Consider the following 24,252-nt stretch of genomic DNA (forward strand, 5'->3'; position numbering starts at 1 on the left):
AAAAAAAAAGAAAATACCCCTCTTATGAAACTATGAAGTATGAACCCACACACGGACACCATCCCCACCTTCTTCAATCCCTCTCTCTCATTCACTGAACCAAACTAAGAGAAAACAAAAGACCACTTCTTCTCACTGTGAATTAGGTTTTCTTTCTTTAATCATCTTCAGTTTTTCGATTATACCTGTGTTTCAATGCTTGTTAGCTCTATCACCGTCCAATTACACAATGTGCAATAGAATTGTGATTTGATTGTTTGGCGAATTTGGTATTTTTTTTTAGTTTGATTGTTTGATTCAGTTTTAATCACTTCCTTTTTTTTATTATATGCGTAATTTATAGCATGGACTTATTATTTTTATACAATTTTTTTATTTTTATTCCTTATCAATTTTTTACATTTTTATTCTTTATCATTTTTTTATATTTTTATTCTTTATTAATTTTTACAAAATATAAATCTTTTTAATTTTATTGTGTTTTATTCAATATTTTATCAAATACAATATATATACATTAATAATTTATATCCATATTTTTAATATTTATGTTTTTATATTTATCTCTCTAAAAAGATATAAACTAAACGCTGTCTCATGTATCATAAGGACACATGTTAAGATTATAAAATAAAAAAATTTTCAGTAAAAATATAAAAAAATTTAAATTTTTAATACATTTGTTTTATATTCATTAAATAAAAAAATTTAAAATTTTTTACTAATAATAAACTTATTATGTGCCTACTAATATATATTAGCTAAATCTAAATTTTATATTTTTAAACTAAAATTTTAATTTTAAATTATCAAATAATATTGAATCTTAATTTTTTAGTTTCGCTCTTTGTCCCTAAAAACAAACGGTATTGTACATCATAATTTTTCTTTACTCTAACCATTATAGTATAATATTTTGGTTTGTGTGTGTAGAATTAACTTATTGTAGGGGATATTTATCCAAAGGTAAAAAGAGTACTCAGGGGCGGAGCCTCTCGTATGACGAGGGGAACAATGGCCTCTTAAATTTCAATTTTTTTTTTATAAATTGCGTATAAATTTTGGTTTAGTTCTTTTAAATTTTTTATTTTAATTTTTTTAAATATTACTCATTTAAATTTTAATTAAGTTAAATAATAAAATTTAAAATAATATTAATTATAATTGATTTTTATTATGTTAGACTAATTTAATTAAAAATGATTAATAAAAAAAATTTAGATGTGTAGTATTTTTTTTTAAAGATATATTAAAACTTATTTATCCAAAAAAAACGTAGAGCTATTTGTTTCATTTATTTATTTATTATTATTATTATTATTGTCTCAGGAAGTGGATGTCAAATTCTCCCGACAATGGAAGAAATTAATTTAGCTTAGAAATGAAAAGAAATCTTGGTGTCTTATTTTTTAAAATAAAAGGTTAAATAAGGATAAAACTAAAATATTTTTTATTTTTGCAAAAAAAAAATTAGACATAAAACAAAGAATTAATATTCAAAATAGTTTCTAAAATTTAACTCTCAGTTTAATTTAGTCCTTTAATTGTTAATTGATTATTGTATCTTAAAATTTTAAGGCGTGACTTAAGCTGATATTTCTATCTATTTCTATCATCAGAAAGATAATGTGATACGATTAAACGACTTTATTTTACTGTTTTATGTCTAAACAAAGTCGTTTTATTATTTCTCCCCCTCTTTTTCTTCCTGTAATGTCTGAATCTCCCATCACCTCATTGCTACCACCCTCAATCATACATTTCGAACCCACTATCCTCAACAAAAGAAAAAAAAAATAGTCAAATAATCAATTCAATTGAAAGAACTTAAAATCCGAACGCAAACCTCAATTCAAGAGCTTAAAATAGGAGGTACAGCAAAATCAAACTACAAATTTTTTATCAGCATAAAATTTTCACTTTATTTATTTTCAATAAAACTCTACCTATGTGTTTGTGGCAATGGAGCATCAAATCAGTGTAATTAGGACGGTTCGTAATATTGAGATCGAGTGATTGTTGATAAAACTTCGTCTAGTCCGGTCGTATTTAAGTGAGGAACAGCTTCGAAAGTTAATGCATGTTGCAGGTCTTCGAAAAAATATTACCAAATCTCTCAATTGTAAAAGATGAAGAGAATGAAAAATTCGATGTGAAGTGAAAAAAGAAGCAGAATTTTCACAACCATCTCTCATTTTCATCATATGCTAAAGCATCTATGCATTAATTTAAATGAGAAATGTTGCTATTCATTTAGGATCGTTCCATGTACAGATGAAAAAAAACTTACCTCTATTACTAGTTTTTTTGTATATGCTGCTAAATCTATTATGACTAACAGCTTGCAAATAACAACTAATTAATAATTGTAATGTATTATGATAATATGAATTAATTGAATGTTTGTTACATAATTTTTTGAGGAGCCATGCGAAGCTCGAACATTAAGGAGGAGTTATGTGGGGTTGAAAATATATGATCGAAGATGGTGACAATAGGATGGTGGGAGGTTAGATATTGAGAAAGAGGAAGAAGAAGGAAAAGAGTAAAACAATGTTCTTTAATCGTATTACGGCATTTTTTTTTTGTGACGAAAATAAATAAAAAAATCAACTTAAACTACATCTTAAAATTTTAAAGTATAATTTGAATCAATTAAAAATTAAAAGATTAAATTAAATCGAGAATAAAATTTTGTAAGTTATTTTAAGTATTAATAACTATTTAACTCTAAACTAAGTGACAGCAAAAATGTTTAAAATATCTTTTGGATTCTCAATAAATGCTATCTATAGTCCAATAATAGTAAATTCTTTTGAATCATAGTGTTCAACAATAATACGAATAATAATATTCTATTTTTTCCAAAAGAAATGCTACGTCATTAAAGTTTGAAATTTTTTTAAAAAAACAATTAATAATAAAATAAAATACATAAAATGAAAGAACTTATTTATTAAAGAAATTAATTTCTCTCAAGATTTCTGGTGGTTTTCTGACACCTTTATTTAACAAAACGTGTTATATTATCCAATATCCCACTTGAGTTTTGTGTCCCTTATCATTGCATCAAGGAACAATAAATTTTGACAGTTAATGCCAATATAAGCAGATATAAGCATTAATGTAGAAGGAGACTCAGTCCATGTTAACAAGTCTATTATTTTGTAAAGGAGTCGCCAATGTATTCCTCTTCTTTTTTTAATTTTTAATTTTATTTTCTTAGAATGTGATAGAACTTCCTTACTAGTTAATGCCATGCTTAATTAATTTTAGAGTAATTATTTAAATTAATTTTTAAAATTTTTAAAATTGGATATTTTAATTTTTGAAATTTCAAAATATACAAAATAATTTTTAACGTTAACTTCTAAAATATTAATCATTAACTGCTGACATAGAATATTAATTTGCACACATGACCGTTAAGTATCCATATGTATGCGTGCTGGACAAATCAGTCTCCAGAGTAAAATATAAAATAATTTTTAAAAATTTTAAAAATTTTAAAATAATCCCTAAAAATATTTAAAAATTTCAAAATAGTGGCTTCAAATATTTTACTTTTTTTTTTAAAAAATCAATGTCTTTGTTAGAGTATAATTATGATTAATTAGATCAATTAGTTTTATTTAACATATCTGAATATTTATTATAGGATATTACGTCTTTATTATTTCGATTCTCTTAACACATATAAATACCATTTTATACTGTATCATTTCACACATTGAATACACACAAACCTTTTTTTCTATTGTTCCCTCTCTTGCTTTCTAACATGGTATCCTCCTTTAAGAGGATAGGTAGGTTGTTTTTCTTACAGTAAAATCACTGTAGTTTTTGCATTTTTTTCTATGTCATTCTTCTTTCTTTTTTGTCACTCCTTTGATGCTTTTTCACCTTACCGACTAGCCTGTTTTATCTGTCGAGTGTTTTTTTCGAGTCAAATAATCAAACACCATTGTCATCCGCTGCTTACCTATTCTCATAAAGAAACCATATGTTTTTCATCACCTTCCGATAGTTTGTCATCTTTTTGCACTTTGTCACTTTTCAACAGTTTTCCGATAGTTCGTCATCTTTTCAGCAGTTTTTCGGCAGTTGGCCACTCTTGCGCCAGTTTCGTCTGCGTTCTCTTCGGGTAGTTCCGTCTGCGTTCTCTGCGGTTCTTTCTGGTAGTTTCATTTGCGTTTCCTTGTGACAGCTCCGTCTGCGTTTTCTTGTGGCAATTTTGTCTGCGTTTCTTTGTGGCAATTTCATCTGCGCTTCCTTCCGACAGTTCCATCTGCACCCATTCTATCAGTTTATGCATTTTTTATTTAGTTGTTTCAAATAAGTTTCAAACTCAAGTTGTCACTTGAGTTTGAGGAGGGATGTTAGAGTATAATTATGATTAATTAGATCAATTAGCATTATTTAACATATCTGAATATTTATTATAGGATATTGCATTTTTATTATTTCGATTCTCTTAACACATATAATACCCTTTATAATATAATAAAATATAAATTAAAAGATAATTTTATTTAAAAAAATACTAGCGAGTTATCATAATTTTTTTTGCCATCACTTTTAGTTATCAACCCAATTCTTTTATTCTAATAATTTAACAACATACTTTAACTCAAAATTTTTAACATTGATGGTTAACTGTCAAAAACAATAAAATTCTAATTAGTCTCTAACATTTTTCTTTTATTTATTAATACTAAAATATCATAAAAAATAACATTATTTAACGATTAACTATGATACCAACATCCAGGTGATATAAAAAATATAATAATAACAACTAAATCTAAGAAGTCATTACATTATAAAAGTTATTATTTATATACCTAAATTTCTAAAATATTAACACCAAATAAACTTAGAAAAATATTCATAAGCCAAAAAAATTCTTGACATAATTGTTAACTATAGTAGCACAAATAGCTTTAACTGTAAATTTATTTTATGCAACATTATAACCAGTAATAGGGCTGTATATGGTCCGGTCAGGCCTGAAGATCCGATCCAGACTTGAATATTTTAGGAGCTAATTTGGTGTGATTTCACCGAATTTATAGGGCCGGGATGGGTCTCAAAAATAGACTCAGTCATTATTTATGGTCGAGTCTGGGTCAAGATGAACCCGGTTTCACGCGTCCCATGTGCACCCTAAGAGAACTAAAAAAGATATATATGTTTTAAATTAATTCCAATATTATGCTACATTAATTATAAATTTATTGTTTTATTTTTAATTACACTTGTTGAATTAAAAAATAGATCAAAGAAGTATAAAATTAGAATTTATAGACAAATTCAAGTTCAAATATGGATATTAACTTCTCAGTAATAAGTTTTTTCTTTATAAATAAGTGTATCATAAATAAATTTCTTTATAAATAAGTTCTTTTATAAATTATTGTTAAAACTTTAAAAACCCGATTTTCATCTTGTTTGGATCCTATATAATTGTAGCCCAAAAATGTTTAGGTTTCATCGGATTTAGAGTCGGATTATGATCTAAAAAATGTTTTGGACCGGATCTGAATTAGGACAAATCTGATTTCACCCGACCCATATACACTTCTAACCAGTGAAACCCAAAACTTTCAAAGAAACATAAACAAAATACTTAGATTTACCAAGACATTTATTTTTCTTGTATCCTAAAATATTAGGAGTTTCACATTGCATTGAAATTTTGTAAATCATTCACATTTTGATCTTATAATTGACCAAAATTTACAAATTTGAATAAATATATGACTTGGTTCGTATTGCATGCAAATTTTAAAATGTTGCTTTCATAATCATTTTGCATAAATATTCTCAATTATTTATATAAAAATTTTTATGTTAAATAAAATTTTTCTATCTATTCAAATTAAACAATATTAGCTTATTCTCTTCTTCATCATTAAAAAATAATCGTAGAATATGATATTTATAAATTAAATTAAATTAATATTTTACCTGATCAAAAATAAATATGGGTTTATTTATTTTAAATTATTTTTTGAAAAAACTTCAAATTAATTTATAATTTAAGATTTGAAAATATATAAAAAATTGTATATACAAATAATCAAATTAGAGATAAATAAATAACAAATTTTAGAAACTAAAATTTATTAATTTAAAAATAATTATAAATAAATAATTCGAAAGAATTATTTTAAAATTTTTTAAATTTTTTAGAGACTATTTTGAGATTTTTTAAATTTTTTAAGGATTATTTTGTATTTCATTCTAGGGACTTGTCTAATTTGCACACATAAATACTTAATAGTTATTTCACGTCAACAGTCACCATCAGTAATTAACGAATGAAGACTATATTGTCTAACGAAAATAAATATTAAGTACTGTTTTGTGTACTTTAAAATCTAAAAAATTAAAATATTTAATTTTAAAAACTCAAAAATTGATTTGGGTAATTATTTTTAATTTTAATATTATTTTCGAACAAAGTTAAAACGTAAATGAACATAATATATTGAAAACATAAAAACTACTTAAAACATTTTTTATTTAAATTAAAACATAAGAACTTAGGAGAATTTCAGTAATTTTTTTTATTCATAATGCGAAACTCAAATCACATCATGTTGCATGCCGTAACTTCTTTTAATATGAATTGGTTTTGTCCAATCACATGAATATAATTAAGAGGGGACATAGATTTAATTTCGTCCCTAAATTTTTCTCTGAAATTAGTTAGATCTTTGAGTTTGAGATGATTACTTTGGTTCTTGTGTTTTGTAATGATGAATCAAACTGGTCCTTTTGTCATTAATCAACATGACATTTTTGTATAGTTAACTATCATTGTCGTAGATTATTAATAGTTGAGAAAGTCTAGGAGTCAGTAAATTTTGTAGTTTTTAGTCATTAAGTAGTCATAATGATATTTTTAATGGTGTAAAATTACATTTAATAATATAAAATCATTCAATTTTCATTTAATGGTTAAGTAGTGTTGGCCATAATTTAACAAAAGTGCTAGTCCTCTAACACTCCTTATTTTATAAAGTTTATCCTCGTTGAAGGACCCAAATAATTAAGTTTTTTAAGGGATGAAATTGAGTTTGACACTTGGTAAAAACTCACCTGAACTTTACATGAAGTTGATACTTTAGAGCTATTACATAAAAATTTATCAAATTAGTTAAATTATCTAATGGCTCTTAGTTATTAATTTCACGTAAAATCGACTGCACCTGAGTTTTCACCTTGACATTTACATATCACGTGAATTAACTAAATAAACTGCTACAGTGATAATTAGTCACTATAGAAGGATCTCGTTTCTGGAAATAGGAGATAGAGGAGGTGAAGAAACGGTATTGACACAAGGGAGTGATGCACGTTGCCTTAGAATTTGATAGTTGGTTTATAAATTGACACAACTTTCCTTGTTTTCGTTTTCCTGCTCTGTATGCTTTATGTTGTTTCTTGATTATGAAACTTTACAAGTTATACTTGCTGCTGTAACTCTTTTAAGTTTCTTCAATGATTTAAAAAACGAAAAGAAAAAAAGCTCACTATAGAAGGAAGTTTTTCTTTTTTGTCATAGCTATAGAAGGAAGTTGAAGAAAGTCAAAATTTGCAGTCCTTTTGAAAATTGTTTGGGATCCTGCAAAATGTAGAAGAAGTATTAAAACTAACATGTAGAGAGAAACTGATATAAAATAGAGGAGGGAGAAATTTTTTTATTCATGCATTGAGTACAAGAATTAGAAACTTCTTCAAGACTTTGTGAATCTTATGAAGTTTATAAACAGAAATTATCAAGCTAGTTTTTTAACTGAATTGTCCAATATGTTATCCTCTAATTATTCACTTTAACTTATTTTTAACTAACTAATTCAGTTACATATTACATTGACAAGAAATGAGGAGCTTTATTTTTTCGGTTAGAGTAGGTGAAAGTATTTATACTTTCTTTTTTTTGGTCTATATGTTTTTTTCTGTTAGGTCTGTTGTTGAACAATTATATTTGAAGGATTATTATTCTCTTCGGTCTAGAAAAAAGAAGAGATTTTGATCACATTGCACAGTAATAGTCCATTGATATTAGGATAAGATTTAAGAAAATATTATTTTGACATTCTCTTCATATTTTTTTTTCTTTTACAGCTTTTAATTAAAATAAAAATGTAAATATTAAATTGATATTTGAAAGATTTTGGTGCTGACAAAATGGTACTTAATTTTTGTTATTGACAAAATAATTCTTAAAAGATTTTAAAACTTGATAAAATCATCCAACCATACAAAACAACGTCAAAGTGAATGAAAAATACTGATGTAACTGTCAAAAATATTCTAATGATGGAAGATACCTCCGGCAACGTTTTTGGTCTTCTTTTTTGCCATGGTGTAAGAGGACGTAGCGGCGAAGAACTTCCATGACGGAAGGGACACGGAAGGGATACAACAATGTGTTGAAGAAGAAGCGGTGAACACGAGAATGCAACGAGGTACTGCCATAACAGAAGCGGACACAGCGGCATACCATGGCAGTCTGGCGGAAGGAGACGCAAAATGGACGCAGCGGGTGTTGAAGAAGAAGAAACGGCAAACACGAAAAACGTGGTGAGGTGCAGCGACTGCCATGACAGTCTTCTTCTTCAGTTGCCAAGGCAGCAGAAGGAGGTGCAGTGACATGTTGAAGAAGAAGAAGCAGCGAACACGACGACGACGGCGAAGAAGGTCGCCATAAACGTTGTCGGAGCTCTCTGATATCATTGGAGTTCTCTTTCGACGGCCACATTAGCATTTTCTGTTTACTGTGACGTTATTCTTTTATGGTTGGGTAATTTTGTCAAATTTTAAAATTTTTCAATGGCTATTTTGTCAATAACAAAAATCAAATACTATTTTATCAGCGTTAGAATTTTTCAGATACCAATTTAATATTTACCTCTAAAATAAATAAATAATTGTTAAACTACCTATTATATCCTTAGATGTGTTTTCAATTTTTTATTTCCTTCTTCATCTTTCCACCACTTTCACATCCTTCCTCACTAATCCAGCTTCCCTCACTGTACCCCCACCCTATCCCTACTCTATTGTATCATCTCTTATAATTGAAGATATATATTAATAATAGTATTATAAAAGTTAGCATACGTGATTCTGTAAATTTTATTAGCATTTTACTTTGTTAATTAGGTTTTTTTTCTTTTTTTATAATCTCTCTTTAATATTATGCTTGCTCCATTCTTTTACTATTAAATTCTACAAGTTTAAACAGAATTTTGTCATGGTACAAGAATATAGAATCTATAAACTCTGTTCACATTTGTTTTAATCTTAAACATTTTCATTCTATTAAATATATTAATCCACTTAAAATTGTCATGTCAAATGATTCACTACAATCTTATGTGGAACATTTTTTTCAACTAATTTTTATTTAATTAAGACTCTTTATGTACCAAAATTTAAATGCAATCTTATTTTTATTTCAAAAATTACTAATACCTTATCTTTTTGTTTTATATTCAATGTTCATATTGTGAGATTCACGAACAGTCTACCTTAAAAATGACTGAAATTACTTATCAGAAGTCAAGGCTATACACAATGTATACTCAAATAAAGATGGTTGTTAATTTAGCAAATTAGAAGAAAAGATTTTGCATGTTATAATAGAAAAATAGAACATACATACTTCACACACTTCACAAAGTGTTCTTTGGCACTATAAATTAGGCCATATTTCTTTTAACAAATTATAATAATTAAAAAAATACATCAATTTATCTCATATATAAATAATAATATATCATGTAATTCATATCATTTTACAAAATAAAAGAGGTTATCTTTCTCTAATAGTTTAAATAAATATGATTTTTACTTTGATTTGATTCATGTTAATATTTCAAGACTTATTGCCACACTCTCCATTTTTTGCCATAGATATTTTCTCATCATTGTTGAGGATAAGAGTAGATTTACTTGGATTTTGTTTATAAAAAATAAATCTAATTTATTCTCTTTTAAATAATTTTATTGAAATAAACTACACACAAAAGAAATGGTAAAAGTCATTAGAATTAATAATGACCAGGAATTCTTTATAACTTTTTTCTATTAAAAAAATTTTACATCAAAAGAGTTGTATGAAGACACTACAGCAAAATAAAATTGTTGAAAAAAAGCATTAAGATATTTTAAATGTGGGCAAGACTATTATATTTAAAGTGACTCATGCCATTTACATAATTAATAGAGTACCTTAAATTACAATCAAACACAGCTCACATCAAATTCTTAATGGCACCATTCTAAATTTAGCTCATCTAAAAATTTTTTGTTGTTTAATTTCGGTTTCCACTTTATATGCTCATGAAAAGAAATTCGATCATAGAGTACGAAAATATATCTTTTTTGGTTATAAATCAAGGACAAAAAATTATATTTTGCTTGATATTAAAACAAAGAATGTTGTCATTTCTCGAAATATTATTTTCTATGAATTCTATTTTTTTTTTAAAGAGATTTTGTCTTCACATGATCAATTCTTAACTCTTTAAATTCTAATTTTCTCATTTTGGAATCAATATTTATTCTAATTCTTTTGCAATAGTGAAAAATCAAATAAATTGCTCAATTTAAACACTTTTTTCAATTCCCAAAACAACCCACTAACAATATCAATGGATTTCATTCTAACAGAAATTCTCCTATCTAAATCTTATGCACCTGCGTCTAATTATAATGCATATTCTAATGAAGAAATTCTCTCATTCGAATCTCATGTATCTGTATCTAATTATCATGTATTATCTTCTCTTAAATCTCACTAACTTTAACTTGTATCTCATGATTTTTTTCCTGTACAACCTTTTATTTTTGAAGCAAATAATTTGAATCCTGTTACATCATTAAATAATCTAAATAACACATTACATGTTAGTGAAGTCAGAAGATGATATACGCAAAAAAATAATCATTCTATTTGCAAGAGTACTATTATATATAAGTTAATGTTTTAGCTCAGCGATCTCTAACTTCATTTAAAGTGAAGTATCCGATATCTAACTATGTGTCTTACGACACACTATCAACAAGGCATAAAATTCTTTCGACTACTATATCCTCTACTACAAAACCAAAAAGTTATGAAGAGATCATCCTCTATAATTGCTGGTGTAAAGCAATAGGTGCTGAATTGAAAGTTTTTGAGGAGAATAAAACATAAAAGTTGACTTTTCTTCTTTTTAAAAAGAAGGCAACCAATTGCAAATGGGTTTTTAAGACCAAATTCAAATCCGAAGTAGAATACCACAAAGCAAGACTAATTGCTAGAGGCTTCACACAAACGGTAGATTTTAACTATTTTGATCTCTTTAGTCCAGTTATCAAACACACTATTTTAAGAATATTTTTGGCTATTGCTGCTGCTAAAGGATGGTATGTCCACAAGTTGAATGTCAATTCTACTTTTTTTCCATGAAAATTTATTAGAAAAAACGTACATGAAACCTCCATTAGGATTAGTAGTCCTAACTAATTTAATTTGTAAGCTAAAAAAATTTATTATATGACATGAAACAGGTTAGTAGGTAGTGGCATCAGAAGCTGTACTTTGTTCTCATTGAAAATAGATATACTCAATCAAAATTAGATAGTTATTTGTTTATTAAACTATCTTATTCAGACTTTAGATGTATCCTTATCTACGTGGATGGCCTGGTTTTAGCAAGGGATGATTGGAGAGAAATTGCTAGGATAAAATGGTGAATGCTATGGTGCCTAAGTCATGATGCCTAACTTATTAAAAAAGACAAAAATATAATATTTAATAAACTTTTAAATATTTTAGTTTTACTTTATATATTTTATTTTTTACTTATAAAAGTAAGTTAGGCAATTTAGGCACCACAATGAAAGGCACCATAGAATCCACCAGATGAAATAGCTCCTAGATAACGAGTTTAAAATTAAAGATCTTGGCGAATTAAAATTCTTTCTTGATTTAGAAATTTTCAGAAGTCAACAAGGCATTGCCATGTATCAACGAATAACTCTTGAATTGCTTGATTAATTTTGAATTCATAAACGGAAAACCAGCCTCCACAATAATGGATATACAACACATCTATCTAAATCTTTAAGAACTTCTCTTAATGATGTTGCTCCTTATAGACAGCTAATTGGACGTTTAATTTACCTTACCAATACACAACTAGATATATGTTTTGCCGTTAGCAAACTCACGAAATTCCTAAACTATGTCACATCAAAACATTTTCAAGTTTCTCTCCAAGTACTTCGATATCTTAAAGGTGCTCCAGCAAAAAAGTGCTATTTTTCACCTCTGATAATCTCATACTCACTGCCTTCTCCGACTCCAATTGGGGAGCTTGTATAAACACTAGGCTTTTAGTATATGGGTTTTGTTACTTTTCTGGGAAGTCGTTGATTTCTTAGCAAAGTAAAAAACAACACACTGTGGCTCGCTCCTAAGTTGAAATCGAATATAGAGTAATAACTCTTATCACTTGTGGAGAAGTATGGTTTTGAAAGACTTTAGAATACCTCTCGCTCATTCTATTGTTACGTACTATCACTACTAATCCATTCTTTTACTAAAGGACTAAGCATATGGAGATTGACTGTCATATTATTTGTGATAGAGTTCAGAAGGACTAATTAAACTCCTTCTAATTTCTTTAACAACCCAAATTATTCCTAACTAAGTTACTCTCACCTAAAGGTTTCTTTTCTTATAATGACCAAGTGAGTTTCATCAATTTTCACGTCCCAACTTGAGAGAATGTAATTGAGGCAATATATTAATAATAGTCTTATAAGAGTTAGCATATAAATTATGTAAATTTTGTTAGCATTTTACTTTATTAATGGAGTACTTCTTAACGGCTTTGATGTATATAGTTTGTTAGAAAATAGGTGCTTAGTGCTCTAAGTATTGAATAAACTTATATATATTGATAATAGTAATAACAAAGTATGTGTGATTTTATTGCTCAATTATCTTTCTTTTCAACTTTCAGAATCTCTTTCTCATATTTTGTTGACTTCACTTTTTCAATATCCAACTCTACAGGTTTGAATATAATTTTGTCATCTTTTTTGAACATGTTTTCTGTGAGTTTTTATATGGACACACAGAAAGGCTACAACCCATCGACGGTGCCACATTGCTCTTGTATGAGGTTGGGCCATCGTTGATGTCATCTAACGATGATCTTGATGAAATAGCTAGATGTGCACAAAAATAAAATTAAATTGTATTTAATTATAATTTTTTGTGAAACAAACTTAAAAAATACTTATCGAATTATTTAAAATTGTGACCATTGGAAACTAATTCTTAGTTTGGAAAATTCTAACATTTATTTTAGAGGAACACTTTTGAGGTGTAGAACCATTTTAGAATGATTTTTAAAATAACTTATGAGGTATATAAATAGAATTTAATTTGATTTACTATTAGTGTAAAGTAGTTTTACACGATATGCTAATTATGTAATGTCACATTGTAACATTTTACGATACAAAGTCTTACATATAATCGTAAATTAGAGGTAGTGAGACATTACGATGCTAAAAAAAATATAATATACATATATTCAAAGATATAAGAATAGATACATAAGTACTAGTCTCGACATGCGAAGAAAAGACTGGCTAGAATATTACAGAATTAAAGTATACAAAATACAACTTATTTCTCCATAATAAAACCTCTAAGAGGAATATACAATATAATATTCAAAAGCGGAGAAAAGATACTACATAAAGCAAAATAAACTTCAAAAGATGACTTCTTCGCTTCATCAAGAGTCTAGCGCACTCAATGAGGTGTGTCACATTCTGTTATCTGAAAAACAATAATTTTCACAACGGATGAGAATCCGAAGGTTCCCACCAGGATAATAATTCTAAATAGAGACTATGTAAAATGGCATGAATCTGCTAGGCAATCCTAGTCTCCAATTATACAAAGGTTCAAGCCTAGGATTCTTGTAATCCAAACAGGGTTAAGTTACTAAGTCTCAACCCTCATTAATTATCTCTAGCCTCAGTTATGCCCAATACATCATTATCTTTATTTTTAATATCACAATTATTCTATTCAGTATCAAGTCCTTTCGATCTTATCAGTCTCATACAGTTATCAAATTATCATTGTTATTCTGTTTATCAATATTTTCAGTCTCATGAATCGTAATAATCTCATTGGTCTCAATAGTCTCAGTTTTCTCAACACTCTTAAAGAATTATCAACGATCTCATTAGTCTCGATACATCATCATAATCTCAATGTTCTTAATAGAACTAAACACAAGTAATGAGATTCAAGTACAATCAAAAGGAATTACAACAAGTAGGGCAAATAGCAGTTAAATAGAAATAATCATATAGGTAAACCAAATACAATAAGAACACTCAAACAATGTCACATAGATGCAAATGATGCAAGACTATCTTACTGGCCATGAGCTCACGTGTCGGTTAAACTGCCAGAACCCGACACATTCGGTAGCTAACCCAGACATTGTCTCTCGATTGCGCATCCCCGGAAAGAAAAACATAACTAGGCTTATCAAAAGCCGATCTCGGAGGGATAGTTCCCTATCACCTTCTCACTGGAGGCATCATTATTTCTTAGAGGGAGAGTGCCCTATCACTTATCTCAAAGGGAGAGTGCCCTGTCATCTTACAATCAGAGAGAACGTGGGCAAAACAACCCACCACATCTCCAAAAAGGAACATTCTCAACTTATTGTCACTTGTGTCAGAGGAAGAGTGCCATGTCACTTGTCTCATTGGGGATATCATTCCGTCTCAAAGGAACAGTACCCTGTCACCTTCTCCGGGTCACACCGCGACTGCGAGCAAGCAAGATGAGATAACCGTCCTTACCTGGTACAGGTGCGGGGTGCCAAATCAATATGTAAGTGGGATAAGACCACCGTCCTTGCCAATCAAGAATCATTATCAATTCTCAAACACGCAAGCAGGATAACACTCAGCCACTCACCCACTCCATCCATACACAGTCAACATCAGTGTCTTTAACCAAATTTACAAGTTATTATATTTATTAACCACATTCTTTTATCCATTATCAAACTTAGATTCGTTAATCTCAATTCGTTATTAAGTAATTAACTTCATTTCCTCGTGAGCGGAATAATACCACCATCCCCACTTAACCCGAAGCAAGTGGAACAGAGTCACGGTCCTTACATCTTATCCAGGCAGGTATTTAAAATCTTAACCCGGAGCAAGTGGGACAAACAAAAATCCTTGCATCTTATCCAGGTTCCTTAAATCCTAATCCGGAGCAAGTGGGACAAACTACAACCTTTACATTTTACCCAGGTGTTTCAACTCTCAATCCGAGCAAGTAGGACAAACCACAATCCTTGCATCTTACCCAAATGTCAATCACTGATCATTAACTTTAATCAATTCCACAAATTATTAGATTTATTAACCTCAATTCGTTATTAATTCCTTAAGCTTAAGTTCATTAACCCCAACCTTTTATCAATTTGCCAATTTCTTTAACACGTGAGCGGGATGACACCTCTGTTCTCACCGCGAGCGGGATAAAATCACCATTCCCGCAACATTTTCTCCATTCAGCTATATGTTTATTTTGGGAATAACTCAATTTAATTTATTAGACTTAGTCACACTCTATCCAAAGTTTAAAAATAAGTCATCAGATACTCTAGGGGTTTACAAGCTTGCTAGAAAAGACAAATAATAAAAAAAGGATCTGTGCGTACACATCACCCTTGTGCATATGCATCACCCCTCATGCATACGTATGAGCTGCAACACTCATTTTGAGTTGTGCACACGTACACTAGGCCAAAATCTTGATTTTTTTGTATAATCTCAGTTTTCATATTTTTGGACTCATTTTTAATTGTTCATAACTTTTTACTGGCTTTAATTTAAGCTAAAGTTTAATCAATTTCAACCTCCAAGTGCCAAGTTATGCCCTGTCGAAATTGGTCAAAAATCGATTTTTACCAAATTTTACTTAAGTGCCAAATTCATTAATTCTCAATTCAATTCAGTTCAAAACCATCTCAAAACCATTTCTAGGCATCCTCAACCTACATTTATCAATTTTTTATCCTTCCTAATCATTCCAAACCTAATCAATCCAATTCAATACCATCAATCCATTCCAACATTTATTCCACCAATAATCAAAACTAAACAATCAATTGTTCAACTAATTCTCATCAATTTCACAACAATTCACAATATAGTGCTTATACCAACTTACCATAACTTACCAAAAAGGGGATACCTCACGCTATCACAGCCTCTGGCCTAATTTTCATATCAAAGCCTTTCAAACGCAATCAACCACAATATTTATCCAAGCACAATACATATTCAACTCAGACATACTCATTTCTCAAATTCACATTATATCACAACAATTAGTCAATCATCAACTAATAATTTTTATTCAAACCTATCTTAAGGCAATTAACCTAGGTTTTTACATAACTTTACATAATGCCTATCCAAAACTAAAACACGTACCTTAATGACGGTGTTTTCAAACAACTTGGATTTTCTTCTCAATCATACCTAAGCCTCAATCAACGGCACCAAGCCTCCACCAAGTGCTCCATAATCATTCCAAGTGCCAAAATTCACACCAAGATCAACCAAGCACCTAAGCTATTCTATATTATATAATTACATCAATTTTCTCAACATTTCAAGCTAGGATTTTCATATAAGGGGGAATCAAAGGAAAAAGAGTCCCCTTACCTTAAGCATTATAAAAATCTTAACACGACATACTCAAAACACGAATTGGGAGGAAAACTCAAAAATAAATCAAGGTTTTTGGGAGTATTCATATAAAAAGTGGTATAAAATTGAAGAGCATAGCGAGATGGTCGCATGGCCATAAACGGATCTTCAATCGGAGCTACGATTTAAAAGTTATGTGAATTTGAAGTTGCAAAGTAAATAGTATTTAGGGCTTGTTCTTCTCACTCTCTTCTCCTCTCTGCGTGCTCTCTTTCACTCTCAAGGCTAAAATGAGAGTGAACGCTGATGGAATGAGGGTTATATGTCATAAATTTTGTGCCCAAGTAAGGCCCAATGAAAATCTTAGCCCGTTGGCCCAACATAGGGTCAAAACCTTTAAGATAAGTGTTCGGTCTTATGTTCTAAATACTTTTCTTGTCTTTTTTACAGTTATAATTTTTTTACTCACAGCACCGGATAGATTTAAGCCGGTACAGTTGATTTTAGTGCTGTTACACATTTTTCTGCAATCATTTATATTTTTGTCTCAATTTTATTTTCTAATCCCTTTTGCTCACACTCAATTTATTATTAATTATTTATCTGGGTTTTACGCACGTAAATAAAATAACTACCTTTCAAATTAACTATGTAAATGATCATCTAAAAGAACAGATATAATTATACGACTATATAAAATGTTTTACACTATCAATACATTAAAATTAAACTCATATAAATAACTCAAATAATATAAACAAAAGAGATAGAGTTCAAAAGATGTACACAAGAATATATCTTGATATAGCTAAAATGTTTATCTTTCACTAAAAGTCTTTTTTCACAAGTGCTACAAGATATTCTTTCCTGTAGCTAAGCTATGATGACTTGGATCACCAATGATCTAAGAACTATTAGATTTTATTGCCTCAATCTTCTCAAACTAAGCTTAATTCATATCAAACAACATGATATAAGAACACCTCCTTAACTGTAATTTTGAAAACCAAATCGAAGTGGTCAGTTTAATCAGTTTATAAGTGTTGAAAATTTCTGTTTTTCTAAAAGTTTTCATTATAGCAGACACCTTGATCCACCAAAGAAGTAGAACATCATTTATTCGTGATGAGTTCTTCGTTATATTTACGTATTATTGCAATAATACACAAAAATATCAAATAAAAGAGTTAGTACTCTATAAGATTACAATATACCATACTAGATTAGAGATTGGAGATGAGAGAAGGAGTGAGACAGAGGGTGGGAAACACAGGGTGGGTTAGAACTAAGGAACATGCAAAAGATCCCAGGATTTGGAATCGAGAAGAGTATCAACGGTTGGAAAATGAGTCTTTCTCTATCTTTGATGATAATCTCCCTGAAGACATTTTGAAGGATGAATTATTCCATCTGTTTAATTAGACTAGACGCATTAACGACATCTATGTATCACGAAAACAAAAAGGTGGTAATATGTATATATTTGCGTTCATCCGATACACAACAAAAGGTGGAGCTCTGAAGGCTATAACAGAAATGAATCGTATGAGGTTGAGAGGGAAGATTGTGTACGTAGGAGAAGCAAAGTATAGACAAACAACTGAAACAAAGGTCCAAAAGACAGCTCAGGAAGGAGGTGATAGTCGGAACAAGACAAATTCTCAGCCTCAGGGAAAAGATAACCAAAGGTAGGTAGAGAAACTAACAAGTCACCAAAAAGAATCAGACCCGCATGAAAATGGGTGGACAAAGAAAGTGGAAGTATCGGTGGTGAAAGAGAATCTGGACTGGCTACGGAGAAGTCTGGTCGGCGGTACGACGAAGGCAATTGATTTTAGTTCCTTGAAGAAGATGATTGGAAAAAAATGGCCTCAAGTTGTCCAAGTACGAAAACTAGGAGCATATAAAGTTCTTTTGACTTTTGATTTTGTATTGAATGCAGAAGAAGCATATACGTTTAAAATGCATAGTCTCTTGCAATTCTTCTATAGTATATGGAGATGGGATGAGACGGAGCGATGTGAAACTCGAAGAGTGTGGTAAGAATGCTACGGAGTTCCGTTACACGCGTGGTCAGCAGATACCTTTAGTATGTTAGGAGGCCAATGGAGAAAAGTAGTCGGTTGTGACAAAATCGTGCATGTCTTTTAGTGTTGGACAAGTTCAAATTGATACTTGTGTCATGGATATGATTAATGAATAGGTCCATATCACAATAGGTTTCAGTGGATTCGATGTGCTAGTGAAAGAAGTTGGACGGGAGGCTTTCGGTTTGAATTGTTATGAAGAAATTAATGAAAAATGTGACTATAGCTGTGAACAACGAAGAACAGTTGCAGAAAGGGAGTGTGCGGGTACGGGCTTAAGGAATGCACGAGCTATAAAATCGGCGATTTTCAATGACCAGGCAGCCCATGTGGTGATGGGGGAGCTGAGAAAAGACAAAGAAGATAAGGACAGGTTGGTAATTTTTGAAATTATTTTGAATGAGTTGATTAATGATCGTTCAAAATAAAATCAGGTAAAAATGGTAACATATCAACCAATTTATGAAGGAATTGAAGGGAGAGCGAATTGTGTGGGATGTGATTATATTAATTATAAAGCTAATTCTAAAAATACAGTTACATGGGTTTATGAAGGTAACTTTAATGGGCTGGTAAGGAAGGGCAAAAGGAATAAGAAAAAGAAGGTTCTTTGTAGGCTTGGTGCTAGGCCCAACAATTCAAGGATGTCCCAAAAAGGTAGGAAAGGATAACTGAGTCCGGTCTCCTCAATCAATCGATTCGGTGATGTTGGGTTGGGTCTAGAATATGGATCGTGCTTGATGGAAATAGAGCACGGTTTCCACGATAGGGATGGGCAAGCTAGGGAAGGGTTTACGGCAAGTGTGCAGGAAGCTGCATCTACAAAACTTGCGCTGGAGACTGGCACATAGATGACCGAGGGAGATCGAATCAGTGTTGAAGGAGGAAAGCTAAAGGCTGGCCACGACAGAGGAGGCTCAACGTGGCAAGGGAGATGCGCAACCATGACACCACCTATGTTGGGTCGTGAGATCGAGAAAGAGTTGGTGGCAGAGAACCAAGCCGCTACTCTCCCGAGGTGACATTGAATGGAGGGACTGGTGGGTTGGGTGTGTATGTTAATGACGATGGTGCAGAAGACGTTGATGAAGGAACGGGTGATAGGGATGACATTGTGAATGATACTGGCATGGATTCTGACACAAAGGGAACAACAATGACAAAGAGACCGGAGAAGCTATCAGAACACGATGAAGAAGTAGATGGGAAGAGGGTTGTTGATGATGGTGGTTCAGACAAGAATGAAGGAAGTAAGGGAAACAAAGATAGTATTTTAGAGGAGCGGATACTTGAAAATAGAAAAACTTGGGACCTCGCGTTGGAATCAGGTGCAATTTCAGACAATGAAGAAGATGATATTATTTCTATTCTCCAAGCACAGAATGAAAAAATTGCTTAGAAAAGAAGATTGGCAAAACAGAAAGAGAAAGCAAGGCGCTGCAGGCCCAAAAATAAAAATAAAAAAAGGTGTGTAATAATTTTTAAAATAATTTTGTTCTTGGATGTTAGGGGGTTGATGGGTGATGAAAATTTGAGCATGGTCAAAATCTCAAGAAACAAATTTAAATTGAATATGTTAGGCTTGTTTGAGACTAAGTGGCAGGTAGTGACGAAGTTTGATGTAATAAGAATTTGGGGGAGTGATGCTGCGAAATGAGAATATGTTGAGTTGGAGGGGCCTCAAGTGGTTTACTATTAATTTGAGAAGAAATAATGTTTAAAATGAGTCGCTGTCATAAAGGGGAGCTTTGGTTGTGTGTTGAAGGGATCTTATTAAAAATAATTTTAATTGTGCTTTTTTTGGTGTATGAGACTCATATAAGAGAAGAGAAATTTGTTGTGTGAGAAGAACTGAGTTATATCGCAGGGTTATATCAGTCTCTATGAGAGACTTCAACGAGATTGTGCAGGTGGAGGGGATAAAAGATGCTGTCAGCGAATTGGATACAAGAAGATGTGCAACTGGTGGACTTACGCTTAACGGTCTTGCAATCGGATTGATAGAATTTTAGTAAGATTAGAATAGTTGGAGATGTTTCCACGAGTACACAATTAGGAGTATAAAATTAGAAGTACACTATAAGAAGAGAGAGCACAAAAAATAGTTGATGAATTTTTTTTTTTGCAATTTTTTTTAACTTCTTTATTTACTTGTGGTTGTTCTTGCTCCACATATTGTCTTGAGATCTCTTGTTAAAAAAAATAATGACTATTACTCATTCTCTCCATACACAAACATGAAAAAATGAGTTTTATCCAAAGCAGTTTTAAAATTCGATTAATCATCGAAATGTCCCACCAAAATGTGATAGACCGAACTGAGAAAAGATAGTGTTCATACCTTGGCCCAACGCTAAGGTCCAGGTCCAAACGACAGGCCCAACTCACAAGGTTGAGCCTCACAGTATACCAACCTTCCTCTAAGAAGTCGGTGCTCCCCACGACTTGCCCCTACGAAGTCGAAAGTAGAGATTAGCTGGCAGATAATAAGTGCCCCTAAAATCTCTCAATCCACTTCCAGGAGCCATATCGTAACCTCCCTAAGATAAAGGGACGGTTATCCGCCCTAAAAGTTGGAACTACTCCAACGGTGGTTATTAGTTCACTACTATAAATACACTAACACCCCTCAAGTATCTCTAAGTCCCAATATTCTCTAGACCTGCTCACACCCTTGTTGACTTAGGCATCGGAGTGTCTTTGCAGGTACCACCCCCTATTCTCTCACACTCGCGAGTCGGACGGAGGCCACAAAGGTGTGAACCCGCTCGAAGGCTTCCTTCCTCAGACGATTGGGCCAACCTACCGAGTCCAGCCCATAAATCTCTGGTTAACCAACATAATATTGGCGCCGTTGCCGGGGACCCGAGAGATCAACTAGTAATGGCAGACAACTCATCGGAAGATGGTCATACGGTGTCTGATTCCGAACAAGAAAATCCAGATACCGGAAACAATGATGCGGACCTGACCCTTCACCAAGGAACCAACGACCAGCACAGAGAAGGCACCTCTGGGTTTAAGAACCCAAAGATAAATTCCTCGAAAGGACAAGAGTCCGGAAAGGAAGGGACACCCCATGCAATCGAGCTAATGGGGCTGGTCCACGGCCACCAAGGTCGTTTGGAACAACTGGAACAACTGGAACAAGAATTAGAACGACAACGAGAGGCAGAGCAAAATTTCAGGGAAGAGATAGAGCGATAAAAAGAGTTGGAAGAAAAACTCTTGAAGCTCGAATCTTCCCTTAGAAGTCGGAACTCTCGTGGTGACAGAGAAGAGTCGCCCCTGGAGGGAGAAGACCCGTTAAGTGAGGATATAATGAGGGTAAAAGTTCCAAGGAACTTTAAAAGCCCTGATATGAACCTCTATGACGGAACCATATATCCGAAGCATCATTTAAGCAATTTCAAAAGTCGGATGTATCTGGCTGATGCTTCTGATGCGACTCGCTGCAAAGCTTTCCCGACCACCCTGTCGAAAGCAGCGATGAAATGGTTCGATAGCATCCCCCAAGGTCGGTTACCAGCTTTGAGGACCTCTCGAGAAAGTTCTTAATGAGGTTCTCCATCCAGAAGGATAAAGTAAAGCACGCACCGAGTCTCCTAGGAGTCAAACAGGAGGTCGGAGAACCTCTACGAGACTACATGGAAAGGTTCAACAAAGCGTGCTTGGAGATTCAAGACCTGCCCACCGAGGCAGTTATCATGGGGCTAGTAAATGGACTTAGAGAGGGACCCTTCTCTCAGTCCATATCAAAAGGCACCCCACCTCTTTGAGTGATGTACAAGACAGAGCAGGAAAGTACATCAACATGGAGGAAAATGCCAGATTACGGGAGCCAAGCTGGCGACAGGGCCCCCTCACTCAGCAAAAGAGAAAGAAAGGGAGCCCAAGAAAAAAGAGGAGGTCGGTCCCGACAGGCCGAGGAGATATCACTCCTATACTCCTCTAAAAGTCTCCCTAGTAGGCGTATACAGAGAAATCTGTAATACCGAGAGATTGCCGCCCCCTAGACCCATCAAAAACAAAAAGGGAGGAAGCCGCGGCGACAACTGTGAGTACCATAAGATGTATGGCCACTCAACAAACGATTGCTATGACCTTAAAAATGTGATAGAAAGGTTGGCCAGGGAAAGCCGACTTGATAGGTATCTCATGGAAAGGTCGCACAATCATGGAAAAAGGAAGATAGATGATGAGGACAGAAGAGACCCATCACCACAAATCCCTGAGAGACACATACATACGATCTCTGGAGGATTCGCGGGAGGGGGGCTCACTAATTCTTCTCGCAAAAGACACCTAAAGCGAGTTCATCAAGTTGGAAACGAGTCTCCCGACCTCCCGACCATCTCGTTCACCAAAGAGGATGGACAGGGGATCATGCCTGGGCATGACGATCCGGTGGTGATAACCATGATCTTGGCGAATGCCAACCTCCACAGAACCTTGGTAGACCAAGGGAGTTCGGCAGACATCCTCTTTAAGCCCACATTTGACAAATTAGGGTTGGATGAAAGGGAGCTAAAAGCTTACTCGGACACCCTATATGGGCTAGGAGACATGCCAATTAAGCCACTGGGATACATTCCCCTCCACACGACCTTCGGAAAGGGGGAAAATTCCAAAACTCTGAGCATCGACTTTATCGTCATCGATGTCGGGTCGGCGTATAACGCCTTAATCGGCAGGACTACGCTAAATCGGCTCAGAGCGGTGGTGTCAACCCCTCACCTTTGCATGAAATTCCCAACACCTAAGGGAATAGCGACGGTACGAGGAGACTAGAAATTGGCAAGAAAATGCTACAATGAAAGCTTAAACCTCCGAGGAAAGAGCAAGGAAGTTCACACCATAGAGCTCGAGGGAATAAAAGCTAAGGAATAGCTGCGGCCGCAACCGGGTGGAAGAACCGAAGAGGTTCAAATCGGAAAAGAGGAAGGAAAAATATCAACATAGGGGCCAGCCTAGACGGAGATTTGAAACAAAGGCTGATAAAGCTCCTGCGAGATAATTCCGACCTCTTTGCTTGGAAAGTTTCCGACATGCCAGGGATAGACCCTCAGCTCATGTCCCACAAGCTTTCAGTACACCCCGGATCATGACCCGTACAACAGCACAGGCGCAAGCTCGGAACAGAACGAGCTCAGGTGGTGGAGGAACAAGTGCAAGCCCTCTTGGAGGCCAACTTCATCCGAGAGGTTAAGTACCCGACATGGCTAGCAAATGTAGTGTTAGTCAAAAAGCAAAATGGCAAGTGGAGGATGTGCGTCGACTACACCGACCTGAACAAAGCATGCCCCAAAGACCCATATCCACTTCCCAGTATTGACACCTGTTCCGAGGGTTACCTGAAACTGGAGGTCGATCTCGGACAAGATCT

General features: G+C 32.8%; 1 protein-coding gene across 1 annotated transcript; it reads left to right on the top strand.

Annotated features, from left to right (window-relative positions):
• Positions 1–22,937: 22,937 nt before the first annotated feature.
• On the top strand, positions 22,938–23,657 carry LOC107495002 (uncharacterized). The gene has a single exon (XM_016116033.1). It carries the CDS (start codon positions 22,938–22,940, stop codon positions 23,655–23,657), a length of 720 nt encoding a protein of 239 aa, XP_015971519.1.
• Positions 23,658–24,252: the final 595 nt, after the last annotated feature.

Source organism: Arachis duranensis, chromosome 6, assembly GCF_000817695.3.
Source record: "Arachis duranensis cultivar V14167 chromosome 6, aradu.V14167.gnm2.J7QH, whole genome shotgun sequence".
Taxonomy (NCBI): domain Eukaryota; kingdom Viridiplantae; phylum Streptophyta; class Magnoliopsida; order Fabales; family Fabaceae; genus Arachis; species Arachis duranensis.

Bases quoted from the DNA above. Each gene is read 5' to 3' on its own strand.
- LOC107495002 (XM_016116033.1), top strand. From the start codon at position 22,938: ATGTATGGCCACTCAACAAACGATTGCTATGACCTTAAAAATGTGATA.